Source organism: Sphaerodactylus townsendi, linkage group LG14, assembly GCF_021028975.2.
Source record: "Sphaerodactylus townsendi isolate TG3544 linkage group LG14, MPM_Stown_v2.3, whole genome shotgun sequence".
Classification (NCBI taxonomy): domain Eukaryota; kingdom Metazoa; phylum Chordata; class Lepidosauria; order Squamata; family Sphaerodactylidae; genus Sphaerodactylus; species Sphaerodactylus townsendi.
Window position 1 is genome coordinate 20887190 of NC_059438.1, and position 27229 is coordinate 20914418.

Consider the following 27229-nt stretch of genomic DNA (forward strand, 5'->3'; position numbering starts at 1 on the left):
ACGCAAAGCCAAGTCCTAATAGATGTGAAAAGCAGAACAACAACAATTCAATCCCCCCACCCCACCCCACAATGACTAAATGGCTGCAGCCTGGGAACATTTGACCCCAAATGGAAGTATGCCCCTGGCAGGAGGAAAGAATGATGTTTTAAGCCATTTTGGATCCCGTTGGAGTGAAAAGCAGGGTATAAAATATCAAAATAAGTGAATAAGAAAAAGGAAGGTAGAGTCTAATTGAAATCAAGGTGTTTGCCTATGGCAGCACCCTGACACAGTTGATGCAGTTATGGAAACACGTACACAATTTGTAGTCTGAGGAAACTGCAAGAAGTCTATTGTGCTCCTGCTCGACTGACATACATGTCTGAACGTCTGCCTATGGCTTGGCTGGCTGCAAATTGTGCTTACCTGAAACAAAGTCAATTAACTCTTATATTAAATTAGTTAATCCCTTATGCTAGTGCAACAGATGGCAGAGAATGAGTGGACACTGAATAGCAGAAGAACTTTGACCTGCCTCGGCCCAATCGTTCCCAAAAGCTACTCATATAGCTTGCGGTCTGCTGTTTTGCTGCTGACCACTTCCTAGATATTGACCTCATTTATGGTTGCTCAATGCTTTTACACTGAAGAATGTTGCCTCAGCCAATAAGAACATAGGCAGGGCCTTGCTGGATCAGACCAGAAGTCTCTCTAGTATAACATCCTGTCTCAAAAAGCAGCCAACCATCTGGAGGGCCAACAACGGAGCGTAGAGGACAAAGCCTTCTCTTGATGTTCCCTGCTAGCACTGACAGTGTTGACCTACCTCTGTAGATTCTCTGAACGGTATGCAAAATTAAAAATTGCCTAGCTTTACACCTGATGTTAACGAAGTGCCTGGGAAGCAAAGGAACCATTCAGATACAACCCTGTGTTGATTTCCACAGGTAACCTGTGGAACACTTTGCAATGTTAAGGAGCCTTAAAGGAGCCCTTGAGATTTATAAATGTGGTTACAGCTGTTGGTGTACATTGAGATTATGCACTGTCAGGACCCTGGCAAGATTCGCAACATCCTTCTGCAGAGCTATCTGTTGCAGTGGGGACTTAGCATCTAATTTGCATGCAGAAAGTTCCAGATTCAGTCTGCAGCTAAAAGAATCAGGGAGGAGGTGATATGCAAGATCTCTGCCTTGAAACCACGGGGAGCTGCTGGTAGTCAAGTGTTCAACGGAGGTGCCATAGGAATTGGGGCAACATGCCACACAGTGCATCTGCCAGGGCTGAGAAAGAGGCAGTCCACACACCTGCATTTAAACAAAAGAAAGGCACAGCTCTTCCCTTACTCTGAAACATTTGGCAATAGAGGCAGTATTCTCTTCACTGTGCTTAGCAGAGTTCTGGTGAGCCCAGCAATATTCCCACCTCTTATAATGAGAAAATAATTTCTGTGCTCTGAGATTCAGAGGCTTTTAAAGAAGCCCAGTGCAAACATTCTGAGCAACTTTGAAATAGGCTGAGCAACTCTGAAATAAGAGCTACTGCAGCAGGCATCCTTTTGAGCAGCAAGTTTGCTTTACCCCAATGGCCAATCCAGCTCAGCACTGCAATCAATGCCAAGCAGACGGAATGAGCCTTGTAGCCGTTTCCCCCATAGAAGCACTGAATGGCTTTCCCTTGTTTGTGATAGGAACCTGGAAGTGACCCTCCTTCCTTCACTCCCTGGTTTCCTTTGTTTGCTGGTTAGTCTACATCAGGGGTGTACAACTCAAGCAGTTATGGTGGCCTTAATGGGTCTTAGCAGCAGCTGGATGGTTCACTCTATTATGTCACCTAGCTCCATTATGGTACAGGTAACAGGGGGCTGGGGGAGTGCCCACATGTCTCTTCTCACCTGTTCTCCAGGCTCAGAGGTGGTATCCTGTATCCTTGAACATTTCTCCTTGCATTCCTGTAGTTTCAGTGGAGATATTTCTTGGCGGTGTGTGTGTGTGTGTGTGACTTCTCAGGCTGAGTTGGTGTCCTTGCCTCTCATACACACACATTCTTCCGTTGCACCTAGTGTTGCCAACTCCTGCTTGGGAAGCACCTGGAGATTTGGGTGGTGGGGTCTGGGGAGTAGCCCTGGGATTCCATTTGAGACTCTTGCAACACTCCCAGAGTGTTGCAAGAGATGGCACATAACTGCCATTGAAGGGAGTCTCATACTGGATGCCTTCCTAAAGTGCAGTGCCCAGTCTTAAGGATAATTCCATTGACTGGAGCTTCCAGCGTGGAGTGTGAGTCTATGGAGGGTTGCTTTTCTGTCTCTTCCCTGACATGAATATATCCCACTCAGATTCTTCTCTGTCGCCTACAGGTTGTGAGGAAGGAGATGTTCTGACTTTTGCAGCATACGCCATGTGCTGAAGCAGGGCTTCCAAATATCTGAACAGAGCAGTCTTGCTGCAAAGCAGCTAAGGCAAAAATTGGAAGTAGACTGAAGGATGCATTCATTCAACAGCAGATGCAGAGCCTCAGCTAAGGTCTAATTCATAAATGCAGGGGAATTAAGAAGACTAGTGGGCTGCACCATTTTGGATTGCAGGTGAACAATCGTCTTTTGAAACATCTCCTGATGTTGAAAAGCTCCCTGCAAAAAAAGGGCCATCACAGGTCACAAAAGGAGTCTTCTGTTTATATGGAGTTCTATTTGTATGGATTCAAGGTGCAGGAAAAGAGATTCCACCTAAACATTAGAAAGAACTTTCTGACTGTCAGGACTGTTTGACAGTGGAATTCGTTGCCTTGGAGAGTGGTGGAGACTCCTTCTTTGGAGGTTTTCAAACAGAGGTTGGATGAACATATGTCAGGAGTGCATTGATTGTGTGTTCCTGCATGGCAGGGGGTTGGACTTGATGGCCCTTGCGGTCTCTTCCAATGCTATGATTCTATGAGTTGGAATCTCCCACCAACAGTTTCCAGCAATGCAGTCTCTTTTTCCTCCTCCACTGTCCTGCAGGTGTGAAGCAGGTGTTTCACTGCTCACAGGTTCTTCAGAGAGTGACTGGGCCAAGAGCTTCCATGGCAGAGCAGGGATTCAATTTGCATCTTCCAGATCCTCATCTGGCACTATAACTATTACATGATGCTGGTACCAACATGGGTTGGTGGATCTAATTTTCAGAACCTAGTTAGTCTTCAGCTAGCACCATCTGTGGGTTTAGATAGCCAGTTCTGCGTCACATCATGTCACCCGTGGTTTTGTGTCTGAGGTCTAGGTCAGATGGCGGATGCTTGTATTTGCTTTTTCACTGCTGTATAAACAGCTCTGGAAGAGAGAAGAGTTTTTTTTTTATATTCCCCAGTGTCTGGAAAAACAAAAGTCCTGTAAAAGCTTAGAGAAAATTGACTTCCTGTTTGCAAATGGCATTGACAAGATCATTCAAAAACAGTGGTGATTTCGGCCCCACTAAATAAATTCCATGCCTTTGACTGTTTTAGGCTACTTTTTAGTATTGGTATGATAATCATGTATTGTTGCTGTTGTTTTTTATTTATATATCATATATTTAGCCACAGGGGTTGATTATACTTTTTGGAAAAGATTTATGTGGTGTGTTGTTAACAAAATGTATTGAATTTTTGTAATGACTTAAAGTGCAATCCTAAATTGGGTTACATCCTTCTAAGCCCACTGATTTCTGTGCACTTAGAAGGGTATAACTTGGCTTAGGATTCTGCTGTTAATGAGTTATTTAATATAATATTGGCTTGGGGCTGGAATAAATACAACTTTACTCATCAACTTTAGGGATCCACCAACAGAGAGACATATTTTGCTCATTTCTCGCCTGCCAGTCCCATTGGGTGACTATCACAGACACTTTTCCTCTTTTTGACCAACTTTTGTCCCAAAAAGGATAGCAAATGACCTGCAAGTTTCTGCCCTCCTCCTCTGGGTCAGATGCAAACATGGAAGGAAAAGCTCTGCGCAGCTGAACCTGACTGTCGCAATTCAGTCTGCATTTTATGCTGCCATTACAGAACCCGCTTTCAGCAGCTTAGTGATGCCTGGATAAATGGGGGTTGAGTTGCAAGTGAGGACCTGTCATGCCAAGGTAGTGTAAGAAGATCGTCTGGTGATCAGTCCCCTTGCCTCTGTATCTTTATTCCTGTCTGAAAGGATCACATGGTTCTATAGCTGGAGAGTAAAGCCGTTTTCTTGCCTGTTCATCCAAAGTGGGTCAAGCAATAGTGAATTTCAAAGACTGTCGCTGCTCAAGAACTTGTAAGAGATGCCGTCAATTAGGGCGGCGCTCGGGTTCCAAGGCCAAGGAAGCGTCTCTACGCTTAGAAGATTGTGTCGGGGTCCAAAGCAAACAAAATGTTGTAAAGCCTGTGATTGGAGCTCTCAGGTTCTTCAATCAATGCATTTATCGGGTCTTTAGGACCTTGATTAGGGTTGCCAACCTCCAGGTGGTAGCTGAAGAGCTCCTTCTGTCAAAACTGGCCTCCAGATGACATAGATCAGTTCCCTTGGAGAAAATGGCTACTTTGGAAGGTGGACTGTATGGCATTATATCCCATTGAAGCCCCTCCCTCCCTAATACCCACCCTCCTCAAGCTCCACTCCCAAAATCTCCAGGTATTTGCTAACCTGGAACTGTGCTAACCTGGAACCCTTGGCCTCATTCTGATTAGGATTGCAGCACAGGGAAAGGGGGGCATTGCCACTTGGAGCTGCCACTTGTTCTACTGGGACAAACATCTAACTACCCATGTCTGTATTTTCCCCAATAGGGGGGGAAATGGCTCCCTCTGGCTTTGGGTTGCCATTTTGCAGGTAGAGCCTGGAGATCTCCCAGAATTACAACTGATCTTCAGAGATCAGTTCCGCTGGAGAAGACGGCTGCTCTGGGGGGTGGACACATGGCATCACATCTTTGCGGAGGTCCTTCCCCTCCCCAAATGCTTCCCTCTTTAGGGTTTGCCCCCAAATCTCCAGGAATTTCTCTATCCAATTTTTGGCAACCCTACTGTGGTTGTTTCAGGAACACTCATGACTTAAACACTTGCCTCCCTTCACCTCACACTGTGCACCTGGTCAGAATCTTTTAACTGGAGATACTGGGGATCAAATCTGGAACCTTCAGCATGCCAACCACTGAGCCATGGTTTCACCCCAAATGTCAACTTCCAGAGTCCAGTTCAAATCTTGAACTCATCCCAGGCAGTCTAAGCCTTGATTCACCCCCAATCACAGAAATCCAGCAAAGTGCGGTGGCGGTGGCATAACCAAGAATTAAAATTAAAAAACTCAGACATGAATTTGCAGGATTTTACCAGGATGGAGTTGTTACAGAGGCTAACAATCCAAATGTGTACATACAAGAGGTTTGATTTATAGAGAAGAGAATTCTGAATATTGACAATAGACGTTTAAATATAGAAAGCTTGGTTTGTTTTGTAGAGAAGATAAAATTCCGGATACCGACAATACAATGCTGTTGATGATTCAGAAGTCAAGATCCTCGGGAAATTTTTGACCACTAGGAAGGACCACACTTCTCCACTCAGTATACACATCTGTTACTTAATACTGCAGATGTGAGTGCCAGTTCTTGGACTCTCTGCCCTGCCATTATTCCCATGGCATGCTATTTCATGAAGTTTCAATACAGACTTTTCTAGACCCAAATCTTGATAGATCTCAAAGCATATGGTGGCTGTCCAGATAGTTTGTTTATTTCTTCTCTCTGAGTTTATCACAGGAACAAAGAAATCTCTCCCCAGGGAAGCTGGGTTTTTTGTCTGTTACATTTATACACCACCTTTTCAATATCAATTGTCAAAGTGCCGCATAACTTTGAAAGGATACAGAAGATAAGCCAGTTCCTACCTACCATTTTCTCATGTCTCCTGTTTGTTGCTCTGACTGTCGCTCTTGCTCCTAGGTGCAGCCAGCAGTGCGTGAGAACGATGAAGACCGAAGCATCTCGAGGCTGGATGAAGGCTTAGATGACTTCTTCTCAAAGAAGGTGATTCATGAACAGTTACCGTAAGTGAAGACTTTGACTCAATCTGGGAGCTTCAAGCCAACAAAAAGTGGGGGGGAGTGTGGAAATTTGGGGCTGGGGGGCTGGGGCTGCTTTTTATAGAACATGGTGACAGTCAAGGATCTGATATCAGCGGAAAAAAGACTTTAAAACTTGCACTTGAGGAAGTATGGTTAGAGTTGGCTTAACCATTTTTATAGTCAACTGCTTGGATTATGAGCTCGGATTATGTTTATGACAGTGCAGTCCGGGGTTGGACTTCAGATGCTGGGATCTAACATACAAGGATCCCGCAAAGCCTCAGGGCTGGTTGCAAGAATATGTCTTCTCATTGTTCCTATGCATTGGCAGCCAACCACCTATCTTCTCCTGCAGCTGCACAAAGAACGTTTGCCCACTGAGTGCTCTGAATATGTCATGCTGCCTATTCTGGGGACCCATTTTAAGCATGCCAACTTTCATCTAGTGCTGTGAGCTGATTTTTCCTCTCTCCCATGGAGCTTTCCTTCTTTTATTTATGCACTTATTTCTCCCCTGCTTTTCTCTCCAATGGGGATGCAAAGCAGATGGCCACATTGTTTGCCCCTCCTTCATTTTATTCTCACAACAACCATCCTGTGGAGCAGGTTAAGGTTGTATGGTTGACCCAAAGTGACCCAGCAAGCTTCCATGGCAGAGTGGGAATTCGAACCTGATTCCCCCAAATCCTAGTCCAATCACCCCAACCGCTGTGCCGTGCTGGCTTGCAACCTCTGTTCCTGTAGTAGGCTGCCACAAATGACGATGGTTTTGATAGGCATGGGCTGCACAACCACGTAAGAGGCAGAAGCTTCCGTGTGCATGTTCTCCTGAGTGTATCTGTTTGCACATTAAGCCAGCCAAATGTTCTATATCCTCTGCTGAAAATGTACTTTCTAATTGGAGTCTGGCGTCTGCCTGCATTATCGTGCAGCGCCAGCGAGTATCATCATGTAATTCAACAACGACCCGGAACATTTCTAGGAAGAGGGATCTAAAATAGCCAAATTCTGCTGAGGACAAGTCAGTGCTCTTGGGATTTCTGATCAGCCTCTGCCACAAAGAAAGATTAATCTGCCTATATACCTTTCCAAAGTGAAGTGAGCATATTTGTGCTAATAGGGCCCCACCCGTGCCAATTTACTGGGGATCCTGAATCAGAGGCGTAGCTCCAAGGGGACAGGGGGTGCACGACGCACCGGGCGCGCGCTCCTGTGGGGATGTGGTGAGGGCATTCCGGGGTGTGGCGGGACGGAGCAGACATGGGCGTGGCAGGGGCAGAGTATGCACCAGTGCACTGGACACTTTCCCCCTTGCTATGCCTCTGCCCTGAATTATCGCCCCACCTAAAGCTGCATGTTTTTGAGGCGGCTCCTCAAATCATCCTGTTTTTCTCTCTGCCACCTGACTACAGCCCTGTTCTGTCAGAAACCTCTCCGGTATTGGCCGCGCCAACTTCTTCTGGCTCTCGGACCCTCAAAAAGAAAATAGGACACTTCTTTGCCTTCAAGAAGCCCAAGTCGGGCCGGGCCACCAGGCCAGAGAAGGAGCCCGAGGGTAGCCCTTCAGCCACGAGGGTCAGAAGGCTGATGCTGAGCGACATTCTGAGGGTTCCCAGCAAAGCCAGTGAATCCCCGAAAAGACTAAGCAAGTCTGAAGAAGGAGGGCTGGCTGGGGACAGCAGAAGCCCCCTGGAACAAAGTCAGACCCCTGACAGTTCTCGCAGAACCAGGACTAATTACTCCCGGGAGGGAAAATCCCAGTCCTTGATACTCCTGTCCGGGGAGGATGAAGAGTCACTCGGGGTGAGACACGAGAAAGTAAGTCTCTCTTATTTTCCTACTTGGCTTAGGGAAATGGCTGACCGTTCCTACTGGGTCCTTAAAGGCCAAGAATGTGATGGTTCTCAGAACCTAAATACACGCCAAGTTTTCCTTCCCTGGTCTGCATATAGGATTGTCAATCTCCAGGAGGGGTTTGGAGATCCCCTGAAATTACAATTGATCTCCAGACTACCGAGATCAGTTCCCCTGGAGCGAATGGCAGCTTCAGAGACAGACTCTACGATATATCATAAATTTTATGTGAAATCTGTCCAGATTACCCCTCCGTGAGCTCTATCTCCAAAGGTATAAGTATTTCCCAGTCAGGAGGTCTGCACAATCAAATATTAGAAGTTCTGTGTTGGAAACTTATCTCAACCATATGTGAGTCCAATTGAGACTTTAGAGCACAGACAGAAGGGGCTTCAGACTCCCTTCTAGACTGGTTTCCTGATCTGAAACATCACTAGGAAGGATGGACCCATTGGGGGTCCGTGTACACTCATGGAGTACACATAGGTTTCCACAACTGGGCAAATAGATGCAGCCCCTGGGGCTGTTTCAGGTAAGGAAAGTGATTTGGCAGAGACGGCTTCAGCCCCATCACCATGAACCTGATCCAGATTTGGTCCAGATGTGCCTTGGATTAACTTTCCAGCACAGAATTTAGAATACACATTTTATCACACAGACACAAGGAGGAAAACTTATCATTGGGTTATGTCTCAGGTCAGAATATGGCAAGTGTTTCTGCAAAAATGGCTTCCTGGTCTGTTTAGACGTAATAGTTCCTCTTTCAATGCAGCTGCACAAAAATTGGTCCTGCATTTTTCACTGGTTCCGCTCAGGGACCAAAACTGCCCATATAGGTGAGAGAACAGAAAGGATGTGTTTTTGATGGACACGTCAGTCTGTATTGGGTAGTAAAACAAGCCCACATATCTTGTAGCTGTTATCTGCTTTGAGGAGAAAGGGATGTGGCACAATAATGTCTGGGCACCTGTCTCCCTTGCCTGATTCCTTCCTGTGCAGGCAAGCGGGCAGAGACAGAGCCTCCACAGGGACACATGGGAATATATACACCGGGCAGGCTGCCATTTGGTCACGTGGGGGGTGGAAAATCGTCCCCACACCCCTCCTCCTTCCCCCCTTGGCCCGGCCCCACCCCGCCAGGCTACTCCTTCCTGAAGGAGCAGCCTGGCTGGGCTGCCACAGGTTGCCCCTTGGCCCCGTCAGGCCCAGCCCTGCCAGGCTGCCCGGGACCGCTGCCACCTAAGGTAAGTGGGGCACGGGGAAGGCATGGTGGTGGTCGTGGCATGGTGGGGCACCCGGGGCAGGTGTTGCCCTGGGTGCCATTTTCCCTCGCTACGCCTCTGGGCAGTGGAGACTCCTTGTGGCCTTAGGTGTGGGCAGGGAAAGGGGGCATCTGCTGGCTCAAGAGACCCTTAGATCCATTCGTGGGCTGAGGTGAGGCAACAGATTTGATACCTCCTCAGCTGGGCTGTCTGAGCGAGAGCAGATAGTTATTGTTGAAAGTTGGCACCTGGGCAGGTTCCGGCCTGTGCTGCGGAAACACCGAGCGATGCCATGGTGATGTAGTGAGGGTGCCTAGATTTGCCCTACGGTTTCTCCGCAGAAGAGGCTGTTCGAGAGGAGCGATGGAGAGCTGCCCAGTTCCTTTGAGCAGAGGGTCCATGTCATGCTGCATCGGATCGGTGTCACCAAGGTGTTACCTTCCGAAAACAAAAAGAAGCAGGTGAGAGATGGTGATAAAGGTGGGCTCTTAGCTTTTGTGCTCCTGGTTCCAAGCAAGAGTTTGCTGAGCTGTTGTGCATTCCTGCTCTCCCACAGGAATTCCAGGGGAGACGGTAAAAGTGTAGAGAGATTTGAGAACTGGATGCTGTTGTTGGACTGGCCATATTTTTGTCTGTTTTCATTTATGCAGTTTTTAAGCAGACTATTTGTGCTACTCTAAGGCACAGCCTGTCCCTTTTAAAGACAAAATGATGCACAATAGGAATCTGAATTAACAACAGGAGCAAACATGAATCTCTATTAAAGAAAGTACACATTCTGTGAGGCCTGCTTTATTTTTATGGGTATTTATTTATAGCATTTATCCCACCTTCCTCTGTATAATGGACCTAAGGCGCCTTATAAACTGCATTTTAGAAACAAATGTATCATGAATATTTATTGGAAATATCTAACACAATCTTTCTTCAAGGTACAAACTCAATATCATATCACAAACCACATCTCACACAGCCTGATATAAATTTCCCATCTCAAAAGCAGGCAGTATAAGGCAGATTCCGCATGGGCCAAAAACAGTAGTGTGAAAACGGTGTGAAAACGGTTTTAAAAGATTTACACTGTTTTCACAATATTTTCACACTGCTGTTTTTGGCCCATGCGGAATCTGCCTAAGATCAATCAATTCTGCCATTGAGACAACCCCTACAAGTTAAATCCCACCCAAAGTTTCTTGTATCAAAATCATTTTGCTTGTTCCAGTTTTGACGAGTGACAACAGATACCCCAGAGACTACTTAAAATCACCTGAACAAAGATTCTCAGCCATGAAAAGCTCTTCTGAACAACTTTGCCTGCTGCAAACAACCAAACAGAAGAGTACCTCATGCAGTCATGTTTGCTGGGATTTGATTGTGATGCAGTGGGGTTACTGTATATATGCTTTTCTCCTGTGACAGTAAATCAGGCTGCACGGACTTTGATCCATTCCACAATTCGAACTACAACTCAGTGACCAAGGCTCTGAACAGATTTTTTTTCAAGCACAGTTAAATACTTCCCAGTGGTTTTTAAAAAGAAACTCGGCCTCCTTCATGCATCCACTGCAATGTTTTCCTTCCCGGATTCAAATCCTGGCACTGCACTAACAGATATTCTCTCAAATTTCCTTTTCCCGACCACCTTTTTATGAGCCCCACTTGTTATGTAGGGCATACCTTACAGACACAAGTGTTTTCTGAAAAGGCTCAATCTCTGAGAATTTCTTTGCATTCTTTTGCAGAACAAAGATGGGGAAATCAAGAAAGCTGGTTCTGATGGTGAGTAGCACTAGTGATTGGCCTTCTTCCAACTTTCAGAATAATGTGATGCTTGACCACTTTCTTAGTTCATTGTGGTATAGTGACTAGAGAGCTGGGTTCAAATCCCTTTCCTTACCCTGCCATGAAGCCGACTGGATGATTTTAGGATAGCCCAGTATCTCTTTGCCCAACCTACTTTACGGAGTTCTTAGTTTCAGAGGGTAGCCATGTTGGTCTGCAGTAGAAGAGCTAGATTTGAGTCCAGTAGCACCTTAGACCAACAACATTTTGGGGAGATCAGCTTTTTATGAGTCAACGCTCTTGTATCAGATGAAGGGAATTTGAATCTCAAAAGCTAATACCCTAGGGTTGCCAGGTCCCTCTTGGCAACTAGAGATGTTGGGAGGCAGGTAGAGGGGGTGACAATGGGTGGCTGTGCATAATGACATCGCTTCCAGCATAATATGGAAGCACTGACATCATACCAGGGAGTGCTCTAGCACAGGGGTAGGGAATGGCCATGCTGACAGAGGCTGATGGGAATTGTAGTTCCTGAACATCTGGAGAGCCGCAGGTTCCCTACCCCTGCTCTAGCACTTGCCCAAAAACTCTATGGTTATCATAGAGTCTTAGGGAAAGTGATAGAGGGTCTCTCTGATGCGATACCCTAGGGCAGTGGTGGCGAACCTTTGGCACTCCAGATGTTATGGACTACAATTCCCTTCAGCCCCTGCTAGCATGGCCAATTGGCCATGCTGGCAGGGGCTGATGGGAATTGTAGTCCATAACATCTGGAGTGCCAAAGGTTCGCCACCACTGCCCTAGGGTCTCCCACCTTTCAGCCAGGCTGCTTGCACCCACCAAAGAGCTGAGTGTTGGTAGGCAGCAGCAGGAATCTGCAGGAGATTGCCTGCCACTAGTAGGTATTTAGGAACCTGCCCCCAAACCCTTGTTGGCCTCTAAGGTGCTACTGAAATGAAATCTCTCTTACAGGGTTCTTTTGAGGATAAAATGGGGAATGGGTGTGATGAAAAGGGGGAGCAGTAATCAGTGTTTTGGGATATTTGCCTGTATTTCAAATGTCTGGATCGCTTTTGTACAGCAGCGCAACCTTCCAGTACTAAATCAAAGGGTACTTTGAACACTTTGTTTTGTATATGTCTTGCTACGTGGCACTTGTATTGCAAAAATACAACTGTAAAGCCCCTTTGGGCATCTGGAATTCGGCGGAATCAATGTTTAGCATTTTGTAACAGCAGCCGTGCCCCGTGGGAATGTGTACAGCTGGATAGAGTGTGTTAAAATGTCACAAAAAGCAAGGATTACCTTTTCTTGCCTAGAAGTAGATGTTGAGCAAGAATGACATCTACTGGCTACAATGTGAAAATCCCACACAATATAGTCTCAAGATACTGTTTATGCTCCCTGGCTTCAAACTATATCAAACCAATGTATTGTCGAAGGCTTTCACGGTCGGAATCACTTGGGTGCTGTGTGGTTTCCGGGCTGTATGGCCGTGTTCTAGCAGCATTCTCTCCTGACGTTTCGCCTGCATCTGTGGCTGGCATGATCCTCTGAAGATGCCAGCCCAGATGCAGGCGAAATGTCAGGAGAGAATGCTGCTAGAACACGGCCATACAGCCCGGAAACCACACAGCACCCAAATATATAAAACCATTTGCTGTTTTCCGTTAAAAAGAAATTAACAATATTGCTGGTTGTTGTCTATTTATTTGCAACTTCTTTAATGGGAAAAAAAGACAGCAGACTTTAGAAAATCTGAGGAAGGCTTCTTATTGCCAAAATTAAAATGTGCCATTTTCACTGATTCAATAAACTGTTGTTCAAGTTGGATTTGCAATATGCTAGCAGAAATTACTACTCTGAATGGCCAACCATGTATTTCATCTGCTAGGTTCTAAATGTTTGATGCTTTATAAGGACTGATTCCTAAAAACCCTCATACCTACTGCATGAATGAGCTCAAGGCATCTTTCTGCAGTCCCGGCAAGATGATAATCCCAGCAGGATTAGTGCTTTGATTGCGTGTTCCTGCATTGCAGGGGGTTGGACTTGATGGCCCTTGGGGTCTCTTTCAACTCTATGATTTCCAACAGCGTAGCCACTTATTCCGGGGCAAAACTAGAGTAACCATCTGAAGTCCTTGAGGACAGTGTTTTTTTGGAAGGGATTTCTGAAATGGCTTTGGAATGGAGCTATTGAGGCAGACAAGGAATCAATCACCTTGATCCACCATGTAGCACAAAAGGACCTTGCTACCAGAGGTGTTATTAAAGCTTTGACTAAGGTGGATTCCGCATGGGCCAAAAACAGCGGTGTGAAAATGGTGTGAAAACAGTGTAAACACCGGTTTAAACCATTTTACACTGTTTTCACACAGTTTTCACACCGTTGTTTTTGGCCCATGCAGAATCTGCCTAAATGTGTTTCTAAAGCCTAGGGGTCAACTATTTGAGGTTGCAGATGGAGGGAGGAGTCCACAAGATGTGAATACTCTTCTATGTACAGGGATTATAATTATCGCAGGAGTATTCTATCATGGTGTCCTGAACGCAGTCTGAATGGGTGCAGTTGACTTCACTGAGGGCTAACTTCAGAGCCTTTTTGGGGTGGGGGGATACAGCTGTTCCATGAAGGAGCTGCACTCTTGCACTGCCTTTAGGTCTGACCCCATCATGAAGAACTCCCAGCTCCTGGCCTGTTCTCTGAATGTGGCTGTTTACTTCCTAGGGGACATCATGGACACCTCAGCAGAGACTCCTTGCCCCTTGAAATCACGTACACACTCCATGTCCACAGGTATGTGTGGTGGGCTTCTGGAACTCCTGTTTCTTAAAGCACTGCAGACCTCACTCTCGTCAGGAAGCCTTTTTCATTGTTCACACCTCTGGGCTTGCATCCTGAGTTCTGTCTCCTGCACCATTGTCCCACAGGTCAGGAGACAACACTTTTAGCTAGCCCTACGCACGGGGAGAAGTATTTTATCTAGTCCAGCTGTGCTACTTTTCTATGCACAGGGATGCTTTTGTGTACGTTCTGGTTTTTGCATTCAGGAATATGCCCTGCAGTCTGAATGGAAAACAGTTCATGATAGCCCCATATCTGGACTGCATTTGTCCAAGGCAGGTTCAACTAATGTAGAGATTTATGAAGGAGATGAGTTGAAACTGTTTCTACAGACTGTGCTCATGTGAGAGTGGTGATCACACTCATACACTTCCTGAGCTTCATGTTGACAAAAAGGCACTTTGGGTGGATTCACAGCGGTACAGTTGGGTGACTCATTATCTTCTGGACAGAAAGGAAAATTATGGATGAATACTTCTTTAGAAGTACAGGCAGAGTCTAGAACATGTATGGGGGTGGTATTTGGGAGACGCTGGCCCACCTTTTGGAATGAGATGAATAGTTGCAGCAGTGGAGCAGCAGTGGCGTAGTAGTTAAGAGCAGGTGCACTCTAACCTGGGGAACTGGTTTTGATTCCCCACTCTGCCACTTGAGCTATGGAGGCTTATCTGGGGAACTAGATGAGCTTGTGCACTCCCAACACATGCCAGCTGGGTGAGCTTGGGCTAGTCATAGTTCTTCCGAGCTCTCTCAGTCCCACCTACCTCACAGGATGTTTGTTGTGGGGGGGGGGAGAGGAAGGGAAAGGAGACTTTAAGCCCCTTTGAGTCTCCTTACAGGAGAAAAAGGGGGGGGTATAAATCCAAACTCTTCTTCTTCTTCTTACCCCATTGTTTTGTAGACCCCTCTGTGCGGTTGGGTCCCGCAGACGGCACGGGAAGGACCAGTACAGAGCTGAGTGGAGGATCTGGTGAAGGGAGGCTCTCCTGGAAAGCTCTTGGGAAGCAACTGAATGCAGAGCTCAAAGGCAAATGTTCTGAACTCACCTCTTCCCCAAGAAGAGCTTTTGCCCTTCAAGAGCCAGGCAGCCCCAGAGAGCAGAAGGGCAGGGAGAGCTGGACCAGCAGTTTGCCCAGGATCAGGAGAAGCCCCGGGGGCGCCCCTCCTTTCAGAAGAACCAGCAATGCCGAAGAAGGACGGGCCTTCTCCGAACTGCAGAATTCATACGCCGACGTAAACATGATTGCGGCAGGTATGTACTGAGTAAAATGCTTGCTGGATGCCGGTGCCAAAATCCTAGTCTCTGCAATCCAGTTTCTTGTTTCACAGCAGGGCCCCTGTTCACAGCACCCAGAGCAAGTTTCCCCTTTCGCCTAGAGAGGCCTATGGATGCATTAATCAGAAGCAAAGAAAAGAGAAATGGTTCCCTGACTGCTTTGTGAACTTGAATTTCGAGGAAAGCAGCAAGGAATGCAGTTACTTAATCCAAATCCTGCATCTGCAAAATCCTTGGCTTCTTCTGGGAATATAACTGCCATTTGGAAATCTGGCTTGAGCCCCATTTAAACACAACAGTGGCATAGTGGTTAAGAGCAGGGGCACTGTAATCTGGAGAACCGGGTTTGATTCCCCGCTGCCACTTGAGCTGTGGAGGTTTATCTGGGGAACTAGATTAGCATGGGCACTCCGACACATGCCAGCTAGGTGACCTTGGGCTAGTCACAGCTCTATGGAACTTTCTCAGCCCTACCCAACTCACAGGGTGTTTGTTATGGGGGGGAAGGGAAAGGAGATTGTAAGCCCCTTTGAGTCTCCTTACAGGAGAGCCAGCAGGGAGGAGGCTAATGACTCAGGCTCTTCTTTGCCTATTGCTGTGCTTTCAGACAATCAACTCAAACCCAAATCTCGTCTGAAGCCCGTGGCAAACCGGAGGGCCATGTCTGTTCATGAAGAACAGCTCAGGGACCAATCCAGTGCGGTAGAGCTGCACCGTAAGTAGAGACTGAGAGAACAGCATTGTGGGAAGGGAGAGGTGGCCTGGATGCAATTGAGACAGGTCTCTAAGGAACCTTGTGGTCCACAGCACAATGAGAAAGAGTTCCCTCTATATCCCAACAGGGATGAGCTCAGAACAGTCTTCTGCTTTCTACCTGTCATCAGCAATAAAATCTTTGAACTTTTCAAGTGTTTCATTGTCTATGCAGGGGAGTTCTGACACCTTGTTTTTTGTGCTCCAACCACAATCAGCCTCTCTTTAGTATTTGATAACACATTAACCCAGTTCGATTTCCCTGCAGATACAAAACTCCCTCTTTGTCTGCAGCGTTCCCCAATCCTGAAATGGAAGATAAAGCCCAAGTCCCTGCTGGAATCTGAGACACCTGCATCATCCGACTCCCCAGGTACAGATGGCAGGAGGGGCTGTAAAAAACTTCCTTTCGCTAGATGTGGGTTCAAACCACTGTTCAATAAGAACACCGGAGGCTAGCTTCAACCACTACTATTGTTGACCATTACTGTTTCGATCGTCTTGTGTTCATGGCAGATGAGTTAGCAATTTGTTTTTCTCTTGCTTTTTGACAACAGTAAATTTTTAGTGTACTATTGAGGCTAGCCAATAGGTGCCACATTCTGATTTGTTGCAGCCGAATAAGCTCTTGGTACGTTGACAGAATGTTGCTGAATTGCCTTACAGGCACTCCACCCCAGGAAAGGACCGTGACAGGCACAGAGTCAAGGCCGAAAGAAGACACGGGCGAAGAGCTGCAACCAGTCCTAGAACAGACTCTTGAGAATGCGCAGAATACAGCCCTAGACCAAAGAACTGCTGTGCCACCCCCAAAGTCACCGACACAGGAGCACTAAGTTGGTGTTGGTTGCTCCTGCATGACAGCAGCTCAAACAAAAAAGGAGCACAGAATGAAGGCTAATGACTTGCAGCAGCAGCAGCAGCAGCAGGAAGGTGTGCGCAATTCGGCACTGGAGGGCAAACAAGCCCCACGGCAGCTCCTTGGTTGCTAAAGCTGGTGGTGTTTCCAGTGAGGGATGGTGGCGTCCCAACTCTTGCACGTCTTCTGGGCTGTCTCCTTTTTTTCACCTTTTGCTCTTGTATACTCTTATGTGAGTGCCCAGTGTTCTAACAGCTCAAGTGGAAAAAGCCAAAAAAAAAGAGGGGGAAACAGCCGAGTCATCCAGTCAGGCAATTTCCAGCAGCAGCAGCAGCAGTTGTACACCTGGGAGCTGGTGCAGATGCGAAAATGTTACAGTGCCAGAAAATGAACCACCAGCAGGAAGGATGGGAGAGGTATTTTAACATATGCTAAACTTTGCATTGTACTTGGGCAAGAGGGTGGGGCTTGGCCAGCTTGTGGTTTGTAGAAGAAGCAGGGATGCCGCTAGGCCTCAAAAGCCTGGCTCGTGTTTCTGTCGTTGACAATCTTACTCCTTCCTTCAGGATGAAAAATAATAATAATTCTATTATTAAGGACCCTACTTCCTCTGGCCACATCCCTTTACAGCCTAGGTATTGCCTAGGAAGAAAACTTCTAGGTGGACACCCAGTGTGGAGTCTGGCAAGGCAGAAACACATGAGAACACGCATGTGTGTGCGTGTTGACAGCTTTCAGCAATTTAAAATAAATAAAAGAGAGCCTGGGCCCCCTCCTTCCCACAATTAAATGGGGATGGTTAATTCAAATCAGCAGAATTGTCCTGGTCTCATTTATTGTGGCTTTAGGGCTGTTGTGTTTGCTTCCCTTCTGTCTACTACAAGATCCAACAGTGCCTTGCTGTTACAGGAGTCAGGGCGGGTGGAGGAAGAGATTATACTTCAGCACATGGAAAAGTTGTGCTACGCCTGGTGCTTCTCTTCAGCTCTGCTGCTAAGATGATTCACCGCCGGCCCTCAGATGGATTTTTCAAGCTCCATCTTAGTAAGGAACAACTCATCCGAATCAAGCAGCTTTAAAGGAACCTTTGAGCGTTTGATTCCACAGTAAGGGGTTACTGCACATATTCAAAAAAATAATTCCACAGTAAGGGGTTACTGCACATATTAAAGAAAAATACATGGGAGGACTGCAGAGAACTAGTAGGTGTAAATACAGACAATCTTCTGTGCCGTATTGAGAGTTAATGCCCTCAAGTATAGTGTGTGAACAAGCACTCTCAAGGGCATACACTCACGATATGTGATGAAGTACATGTGCTCTGAATCCTGGTTCTTTCCCGGAAAGGTTTTGGATACAGGAAACTCATACTATATATGGAAACCACTTTTCCACATCCGGTCACTTTCACATAGGGAAGCAGGAACACAGCAGGAGGCTAGATCGCTGCTGCTGTGCTCATAAACCCCCCTCCCCCCACCTTATATCCTGGATAGTGTACAAGCGGGGCCTCTCTTACAGCCTGAAGAGCAGCCTGGGCAGGTGGAAACCTTGTTTCTTCACACAGATTGTTATCCATCTGGCCTAATAAAAATGCAACTGCCAAACTCCTAAAGACAAAACCGTTTAGACCCAGAGGAAATTTTTATGTATTGTCCAGGAGACTAATGCATGTATATTTAAAACAATTCTAGCACAAATAGCTGATTTTCTTTACATTAAGGGCATGATTTGGGGTTGGGCAGAGGAACAAAAATTCCACCACCACCACCCCCCTTATTTTTAATTTCAGTCTCCTCCCTGTTTTGAGTTATGTTCAACTTTGGAAAGAGGGTCCACAAGTCTATTTTCTATGAGAGCTGTGTTGTTTTTCTAATTTTGTTTTACTCTCCAGAACGTTTTATCAAGCATGTAAGCTATATGAAATATTTTGTAATTAAATGAAACAAGGAGATGATTAAAACCATTAAAGGTCTTCTCTTGTGTCAGCATGAGGAAATATTCTTGACAATACAGAAACCAAGCAGACTGCTGCTTCTGTGATGCTGCGCAGCCCTGACAGAATGTCTTTACTGGGATACAATTCACACAACCTTGAAGGCCACAACAAAATTATTAAATAGGTACAGAACTTTTTAAGATGCAGAATGGCTTACAAAGAAAGAGAAACTGAATAACTGTCATCATATAAATGGTACTAGCTGCAGGTGAGTGTGGATTGTGGATTGCTCTCCAAAAGAATGCTCAAGTTCAGCCTGTGGCCAAAATATGGCTGCACTGCTGGCAAAAGGGAATTGGGGTGCCGTGTTCAGAGTAAAAAAGCAGAGAGGGTAAGTTATTTAATAATTTTAATAGGCTTACCCAAGGCACTAAGAATATCTCATATCTCAAGTTCATTTAAAATACCAGACATGTCTGTTATTTTGCAGCTCTATATTCCTCGGGAGGCAATTCCTAAAACCACATGGCCACAATTTTTAAAGTTGTCTGAAACCTCACATGGTGATTTCTGTAGGTTCACCCATGGAGGAAGGCTGGTTTTCTAAGCAGTATATGTTATAGCCATGGTTTTAGGGGGGAAAATATTTGAACAGGAAATGAGATGTAAGAAACATTGCTCATGTTTACAAATGTTTGTTCTTTAACAGATACAAAAAGTAGAAATTGACTAGGGTTGCACATGTTACCTATTTCTTTGTGCGTACTTGTTAAAAATGTGCAGGTGAGGTATACTGGAAAGCAGTGCTAGCCAATCAATCCCTATGGAAGCTACCTTCTCTTTGTGACAGAGCCTTTAAATAAGGCAATAAAAATAATTTGTTTTCTCTCTCTGGGGTTCATGACAGTCAATAACAAGTATCATAACAGATCAAACATTAATTTAATACGAAAAGGAATACAAACATTCACCCAGCCTTAGCAGCCCAAGAAGCTTCATTCATGACTGGGGCCTCTGCCCATTCCTGAGAACCCAGCGTGCCCATCCGAGCTGTGCTCTTGAGATCCTGTCAATTAAAAACATGGAGCTGGTTAAAAGTCTGGCCGTAGTGTTGGGAGATCGATCCTGACTGGCCCTGATCACGAGCAAGATCATACATCAGTCACAAAACAGCCGCTTGCAATCTTGTACAAGAAAGGCATCAAGCTCTGCACCGATAACATCCCAAATCACATACACTGCTGTACTGCAGGCTTTAGCCAATTTGCAATTTTGAACAAGATTTTCCCTAGACAATGGAATTGTGGTCAGTTTTTGAGGGACTTTTTTTAAAAACAGAAGAACCAATTGCTTTTTCCAAAGAATAACTGCCCTACTTGCCAGGAGGAGTGATAGTGAAGTGCAATAGAAAATAGGGATTCGGGGGCAGCTTTTACTGTCCACGGCTAGTGCTGTACTGGTTTAGCAGCAGCTGGCCCAGAGCAGCATCTTTGGAGACCATTCATTTAAAGGGTTCCCTTCACCCCTCTTCATTTTAAGTTATGCTAGTTAAAAGGCTGACCTTGTAGACTGTACTTGGGAACCGAGTTCAGCTGATGCAGGCTGATACACGTGATGAGAAACAGCTCTTCTCTCATGCTCCTAGAAGGGAGAAAAGGGAGCAGGGTGAATCTGAAATATGTGTTTCAACTCTACTTTGCAGGCTTTCAGGCAACTTCCTCCCCAAACAATTCTGAGGGAATCGGGTTACAAGGGTGCAACTGTAACTGCAGAGCTCTGCGGGGATAGGGAGGGATATAAATCCAACAAAATAAATAAAAGAACAATTAGTTATCACAATTAGAAATGCAAAGATACGTCCATGTTGTACTGAGCTGAATACCAGGGAAGCCTATATTGTGCATATTACATCAAAGACACTGGCCTTGGTGATGCAGGCTAGACTCATCTCATAAGATCTCAGAAGCTAAGCGGGGTTGACACTGGTCAGTGCTTGGATGGGAGACCCCCAAGGAATGCCAGGGTTACCACACAGAGGCAGGCAACGGTGAACCACCTGTGAACGTCTCTTGCCTGGAAAACACTGCAGGGTCATTATGTCGGCTTGACAACACTTTCCACCACTAGGCTTGGGGCCCTACGTTTTTCCATCACGTTTTTGCCCATATGCCAACTATGTCAGAGTATACAAAAGCAGACACAGCAAAATAGATATACAAAACTAGGAAGCAGTTTGGGCTTTTCCAACTTGTTGGAGGGCCTGAGTGCCTGGGAAACGCTTGAGTACGGTGGCACACCGCCGGAAAAGGGTCTCTCACATTCCCCCGACTGACCTCTCCTTCCAAAGTGTAGTTTTGGAGAAACTGCTGAGGTTGCAAGACCTCCTGGCTCCAATGTGCACGTGCAAAATACCAAATCCTCTGCTCTAACACCCGTGCTCTTTGCCCCGTCCATTGTGTTGTGCTTCCCCCCACCTGCAGCCCTGTTTGTTTTTCCACCTGTAACTATCAATAAAAGGGCTGGAAGGGAAGCAGTACGGCAGAGTTGCCCGCTGCTTCTCTCACTCGCCGAAAAGACATGCTGTCTCCTCAGTTGCTGTAAGACAACACCAACTGTTTAAGGTATTCCATTCTCTCATGAGGAGACTCCTGACAGAAGCCAGTAGCTACAAGGAGGAGGAGGAGGAGAAGGAGAAAAAGGAGGAAGAGAAGGAGGAGGAGAAGAATAAGAGTTGTATTTATATCCCCCTCCCCTTTCTCTCCTGTAAGGAGACTCAAAGGGGCTTACGAACTCCTTTCCCTTCCCCCATCACAACAAACACCCTGTGAGGTGGGTGGGACTGAGAGAGCTCTGAAGAACTGTGACTAGTCCAAGGTTACCCAGCTGGCATGTGTTGGAGTGCACAGGCTAATCTGAATTCCCCAGATAAGCCTCCACAGCTCAAGCAGCAGAGCGGGGAATCAAACCCAGTTTGCCAGATTAGAGTATACCTGCTCTTAACCACTACACCACGCTGGCTCTCCACGCTGAAGAAATGTTACTAATAACCACCACTGCCCTTCACCCAGGTTTACCTGCTTTTTTGCTCCAAGCTGGCCTCCAGAGGAATCAGTTGGTCTTCCAGTAGTGACTGTTTGTCCCTTCGTTTTTTCTAAGTGCTTCCCAGCACATCTGGATTGAGAAGATGTTTGGATATGTTGGACACGGATCTCCTCGATCCGGCTTTTCTTGGGTGTGCTCTCTTTCACAAATTCCAAAGGCTGCTTCTGAGCCATTTGCTTTCCATTTAACCGACTAAGTTTAACCACAGCAGAAGTCAAGTCTTGGCCTTTGTGTCTGGATGACGTTTCAACAGATCCCTCCTCATTTGACACAAGCTTTCTTTTAGCTGTCCTGCATTCCCTACAAGTTGCCAGGGATTTCTTTCCAGCTCTTCTCACTACCACCGTCTCCCTTTGTAAATGGGCCGGGTGACTTTCTTCTGCATCTCCAGATGAAATCTTAGACGTGAGGGTCCTCCTAATGGTGGGGCAGACAGGAGAAAGGCCGCACACACCGGCAGGGGAATTTGAGTAATTCAATGGCTGGCCACAAGGAATGCTGCCACCAGTAGCTGAAATCTTGCTGGTGTTGCATGTAGCGTCCGATGCTCTGGATCTGGATTCCTGATTGGCACCTTCTTTGCAAGGAGGAAGCAATGATTGGGAAGTCGACTCCATGGGCTCAATCTGAGTAGAACTACAGTACGGTGCAGGGTCAAAACATTGCAAGCCATCTGGGGTGCAGCTACTGGAGCTTGCAGCCTCCTCTTCCTCAGCAGTACTAGCCAGGAGCATCGGCTGTGCATTGGGAAGGCTGGGCTGAGGGTCCGACATTTCTGATAAAGCACCCCCACACACACAAAAAGGCAAATATTCAAAACACACATCAGCTATTTTAAAGCACACAAATGTGCAAGATAGCACAACAGGTTATGCAGCGCAATATGAACTTTTACCCGACAAATTCAGAACACTGGTCCTTGCAGAGACAATCTAAAATGGTGCATTATTCATATGCCATTCTCCATCAAGAATGAGTTAGGCAGGTGAAACACATCTGGGAGACATCTGGGGAATCAAAATGGCTCTGAAGCAAGTCACATGGAGCAGCCACAGGTGTGTTACCAGCCACCGCTGCAGGACCAGTTCAGTGGAGTCCACGATGAGCATTAGCTCACCCACTGCATCATCACCCAGTGCATGAGGAGACAGTGAGCTGACACAAACTGCCATGGCTGATAACAGGTGGGGCCAAGTGGTGTCTGAGACTTGGGCTTGGCTCTGTTTGCTTCTGGTATACAGAGGTCCACTGGGAAATTTCCCTGCAAGTTAAATGGCCAATGCATCTCCACCCCCGGAACTTCATCCATGAAGCCTTTTGACCTGCACACTGCTAATGCTGGTTCTAAACAGGACTTGACAAAAGACAGCTGTATATTATAACTTTAAAATTCACCTCTGCAAAACAGTTTAGACCACGGTCAGCAACTAATTCTAACAGGACCATATTTCAATATGACCAAAGATAGAAAGGTCAGCACCAACAGATCTACATTGGGATCCTCAAGAAGACACCTTTCCTGATGTCCACCAGGTGTTCTGAGAAAGGGTGGGACCAGGTGGGGCTTTTGCCCAGCAAGGCTTCCGATTGGCTGTGCATACTGGCAGCAGCTGCCACCACAGCACAATTGTGTGATTGAAAAATAAGCTGCAGCAGCTGCTTGTGGTTGGCTCCACGTCTTGAAGCAGCCATCTGTGGCCAAACCCACCAAGCAGTGTCCCAAAGATGCCTGCAGGATCAGGAAGGTTGGTGACCCTGCTCTACACGCTACGTCCTATTATTGCAAGAGGAGCCAGGGCCAACGCAATTCTTTCATCCCTCTCTGCCCTAAGATGAACAACCGCAAAGGCTTTGGAGAGCTTTCCCTTTTTAATTATGCAGCTCCACTGGTCATGCCCCGATATAAGCAAAGTCAGAAACAAAAGGGAATGAGTAGCTGAAGTGCATAATAAGGGGATGGCTCTGCAAAAGTTGCCATTTGCATGAAGGGACAGGGAGGCAAAGATCCTGGGCCTGAATGGCTGTGACTGGAAGTGTCTGAAGATCAAATGGAACCCTTTGCAAGTCAGTTTCCTGTAGTTTATTCATACAGTGTCCTCCAACAACAAGCAGCCTTTTTACTGGTTAAAAGGCAAGAATGGGATCTTGTTTGAACACCGAAAAGACTGTTCTGGAAACCATGTTCCATGGGCATAAGCCATGTGAGAGGCGAGCTACAGTACGAAAAAGGAACTGAGTGAAAAAGCTGGATGAATCCAACCCCACAAGTTAACCCCAAAGAGCGACACATAATTTAGACTGCAAGCGTGGCTGAAACAAAACAAGATTATTTCAGCAGTCATGTGATCTAGCACAAGCAGTAACTACTGTGTTACTGAGGAAGATTCTGCCCATTTTGCTTCCTTTTTCTTTCCAAAACAACTGAAAAAGACAATTTTAAAAAAAATTCTGGGCATGAATCAGCCAAAGTTAAGCATGTTTAGGACTTTAGGGCATTTTTTTAATTAGACCATGCCATACTTAACTATTGCCACCTCCTTATTTAATTTACATAAAGTTTTTTATACAACTTCTTCAGCTATATTGATTTTATTTTAGAAATAAGAGTGTAGTTTTAGCAGTTACAAGTGCCTGAACTCAATAAAAATATCAGACACCTGAAAATTACTAAACTAATACTTGCCTTAATAAACTGAAAGGTTATTAAAATGCACACATTGTTTATTCATACTATTTATATTTGAAAAATACAGTAAACCTCTGCCATTTCTTTACCCTGAGAATTGCAACCAACTCTAATGGAGCGCCATCCTTCTTTACAAAACCAATAGCAGTAACTGATGTAGTCAATATGATGTATGTGTTTATGTGCCAGAATATCCAGATTCAAGACTCCATTCGGACATAAAGCTCTTTGGGAGGCCAAAGGCTGACCCACCACACGGGCTGTTGTAAGGATAAAATAGGGGGAAGGGAAACCCATACATACAACCCCCTGAGCTCCTAGGAGACAAAACGGGATAAAAATGTGACTGATGGGTGCAAATACTTAGCACACAGAGAAATGGGGAAATGTCCCTTCCTCAGACTGTAAGAGTACTGGTGTTTAAGTACTCACCCTGAGAGGAGGTCATGGTCATCCCTGGAAATATGTCCCAAGGGTTTTCAAAGGAGCCATCAACAGTTTCAGCTTCTGCTGCCAAAATCAAGAGTTTAAGAAATAGTTTTCCTACAACCAAACCTCAGAAAGGTACAGGAAACCCTGAGGGCATGACAAAGCCTTGGAGGCAGCAACAGACACTAATGTTCAAACATTCTGGGAAACCCCATTCAAAAAGACCCCTGCTATACCCAAAGCAAGTCAGAGCCATGGCCCCTGAAGTTTTCAGAATCCCAATGAGATACAACCGAGTGGGACACCTCTCCCAAATCATGAATTGAAAAATTAACTGTCAGTAAGATCACTGAAAATTTGATCTGGCAAAAGTGCAGAGTTTCTAGATAAGTTTATGAAGGAGTGGAATAAAGAAGAACTTCTGATAAACAGGAAATTGTCTTGAGCCACAAGCAAGTGTTGTTGCTCTGGGGTGCTCCTTGGCACATGGAAGGGTCTTCTTCTCTAGATACTTTGACCCCATGTGAAGGGAGCGAGAGCTCATTCCATGGGAATCAATAAAATTGCCTTTACTCAAATCCCTTATCTTCTCCAGCTCCTTGGTAGAGTGCAGTGCCCTCATTTCACACCAAGGTTTCACCCTAAGAACAAACAGCATGCATAGCCCAGGATTTAACTGTAAGTGTATGAAGAACAAAAATTAGCAGGTTTAAGAACATAAGAACATAAGAACAAGCCAGCTGGATCAGACCAGAGTCCATCTTAGGGTCTTCAGCCTCCTTCTGCTTACTCTGCAAGGAGGTACCACCAGGTGCCTCCCTTGGGAGCTCTCTCTCTACATGTAGGGATGTGAACGCGAATGGCTCCTTCAAGGCCAAGCTGTTGCTCCCGATCACCCGGTTCAAGTTACAAGCATTTGGCAATCTCAGACTCAAAGAGGACTCAAGATTTGGTGGTGTTTCCATAACCCGACTCTCTCCTCCCATAAATCTCAGTCCAAGCCCCTTTTAAAAGCTTAAGTATCCAGGTTAGTGGCCAAATTCACCACACCCTCCTGTGGCAGCATATTCCAAACACCTCAATCACATCGCTGCCATGGAAGAAGTGTTTCCCTTTATTAGTCCTAATTCTTCCCCCCAGCATTCTTCAAATGAATGCCCCCTGGTTCTAGTATTGTGGAGAAAAGAGAGAAAAATTTCTCCTCTGGTCAACAACATTTTCCTTTCAAATACCCCATGCATAATCTTTTTGTAGGACTTCCAACTCATATCCCCCCTCAGTCAGCCTCCTCTCCAAACTAAAGAGTCCCAAACGCTGCAGCTCTCTCCTCATAGGGAAGGTGCTCCAGTCCCTCAATCATCCTCGTTGCCCTTCTCTGCACTTTTTCTATCTCCTCAATATCCTTTTTGAGATGCGGCGACCAGAACTGGACACAGTACTCCAAGTGCGGTCGCACCACTGCTTTATATAAGGGCATGACAATCTTTGCAGTTTTATTATCATTCCTTTTCTAATGATCCCCAGCATAGAGTTTGCCTTTTTCACAGCTGCCATGCATTGAGTTGACATTCCCATGGAACTATCAACTAAGACGCCCAAATCCCTTTCCTGGTCTGTGACTGTTAGCACTGACCCCTGTAGCGTGTATGTGAAGTTTGGATTTTTTGCCCCTATGTGCATCACTTTACATTTTGGAGTTTGGAGTTTGCAGTTTGGAGCACTACCTCATCTTTAAGAGGGGCAGTAAGAAGCACAGGCAGGTAAAGCCATTTCCTGCCAATGCTATCCAAGTCAGGGCTTTTGGGGATGGCTATTCCTTAGCTGCTTTGAGTCTTCCAGAAAAAAGGTGGGATATAAGTGTAATGCAATAAATAATAATAGCCAATTGGTCAGTTTCAGCACTTGATAAGTTGTAATGCTTCAGACACCAAATACAATTCAGGGTGCCTGTGAAGTAATTTCATTTTTGTTCTACCTCCCTCTAAAGCTCACTTGGAAGCAGAATTCTAGGTTGAGAATGCTTTTGGCCAATGCAGCCTGCTCCCAGGGAAAGGGGTCTTAAGAGAAAAACTGGAACGTGACACTGCCTGCCTGCATGCAAAGGATGATGCTCACCATTGACAAATGACATAGTGCTGGGATCACCATCCAAACTGCTTTCATCATCAGAGGCAATGTGAGAAGGCTCTGTAAGAAAAAATACATTCCAAGTTGGTACCACTCTGAGAAAAGGAATATGCCCAAGAACCACCCTGTCACACACCTGATTGCTTCCTGCTTCCCCCAGCCACTCATTCTTCCCACACAATGTATAAACAGGCCAAATTAAGGTAGAATACTACCAAGAAATAGGAAAGGTGTTTTGCCAGCTAACCTATACTTATACCATGTACATTTCTC

General features: G+C 45.9%; 2 protein-coding genes across 6 annotated transcripts in view; one reads left to right on the top strand and one right to left on the bottom strand.

Moving 5' to 3' along the window:
- CARMIL2 (capping protein regulator and myosin 1 linker 2) overlaps positions 1-18353 on the top strand; it is a 72737-nt gene extending 54384 nt beyond the window's left edge. Inside the window, exons 31-39 of the mRNA XM_048516081.1 lie at positions 5919-6022; positions 7453-7858; positions 9498-9617; positions 10899-10935; positions 13669-13746; positions 14687-15037; positions 15669-15776; positions 16083-16187; positions 16481-18353. Coding sequence (XP_048372038.1) covers positions 5919-6022; positions 7453-7858; positions 9498-9617; positions 10899-10935; positions 13669-13746; positions 14687-15037; positions 15669-15776; positions 16083-16187; positions 16481-16650 — 1479 coding nt within the window. The 3' untranslated portion in view covers positions 16651-18353. The remainder of the gene's footprint in view (positions 1-5918; positions 6023-7452; positions 7859-9497; positions 9618-10898; positions 10936-13668; positions 13747-14686; positions 15038-15668; positions 15777-16082; positions 16188-16480) is intronic.
- ACD (ACD shelterin complex subunit and telomerase recruitment factor) overlaps positions 5289-27229 on the bottom strand; it is a 41301-nt gene continuing 19360 nt past the window's right edge. Inside the window, exons 10-15 of one of the 5 annotated variants that reach the window (XM_048515300.1) lie at positions 26945-27016; positions 24833-24910; positions 21687-22489; positions 20174-20253; positions 19584-19678; positions 5289-9594 (exon numbers count right to left, since the gene is read on the bottom strand). In XM_048515300.1, the coding sequence (XP_048371257.1) occupies positions 19612-19678; positions 20174-20253; positions 21687-22489; positions 24833-24910; positions 26945-27016 (1100 nt within the window). In that variant the 3' untranslated portion in view covers positions 5289-9594; positions 19584-19611. Of the gene's footprint in view, positions 9595-19535; positions 19679-20173; positions 20254-21686; positions 22490-24832; positions 24911-26944; positions 27017-27229 lie in introns of those variants that run through there. The other 4 variants (XM_048515299.1, XM_048515301.1, XM_048515298.1 and 1 more) reach the window with 4 other exon arrangements.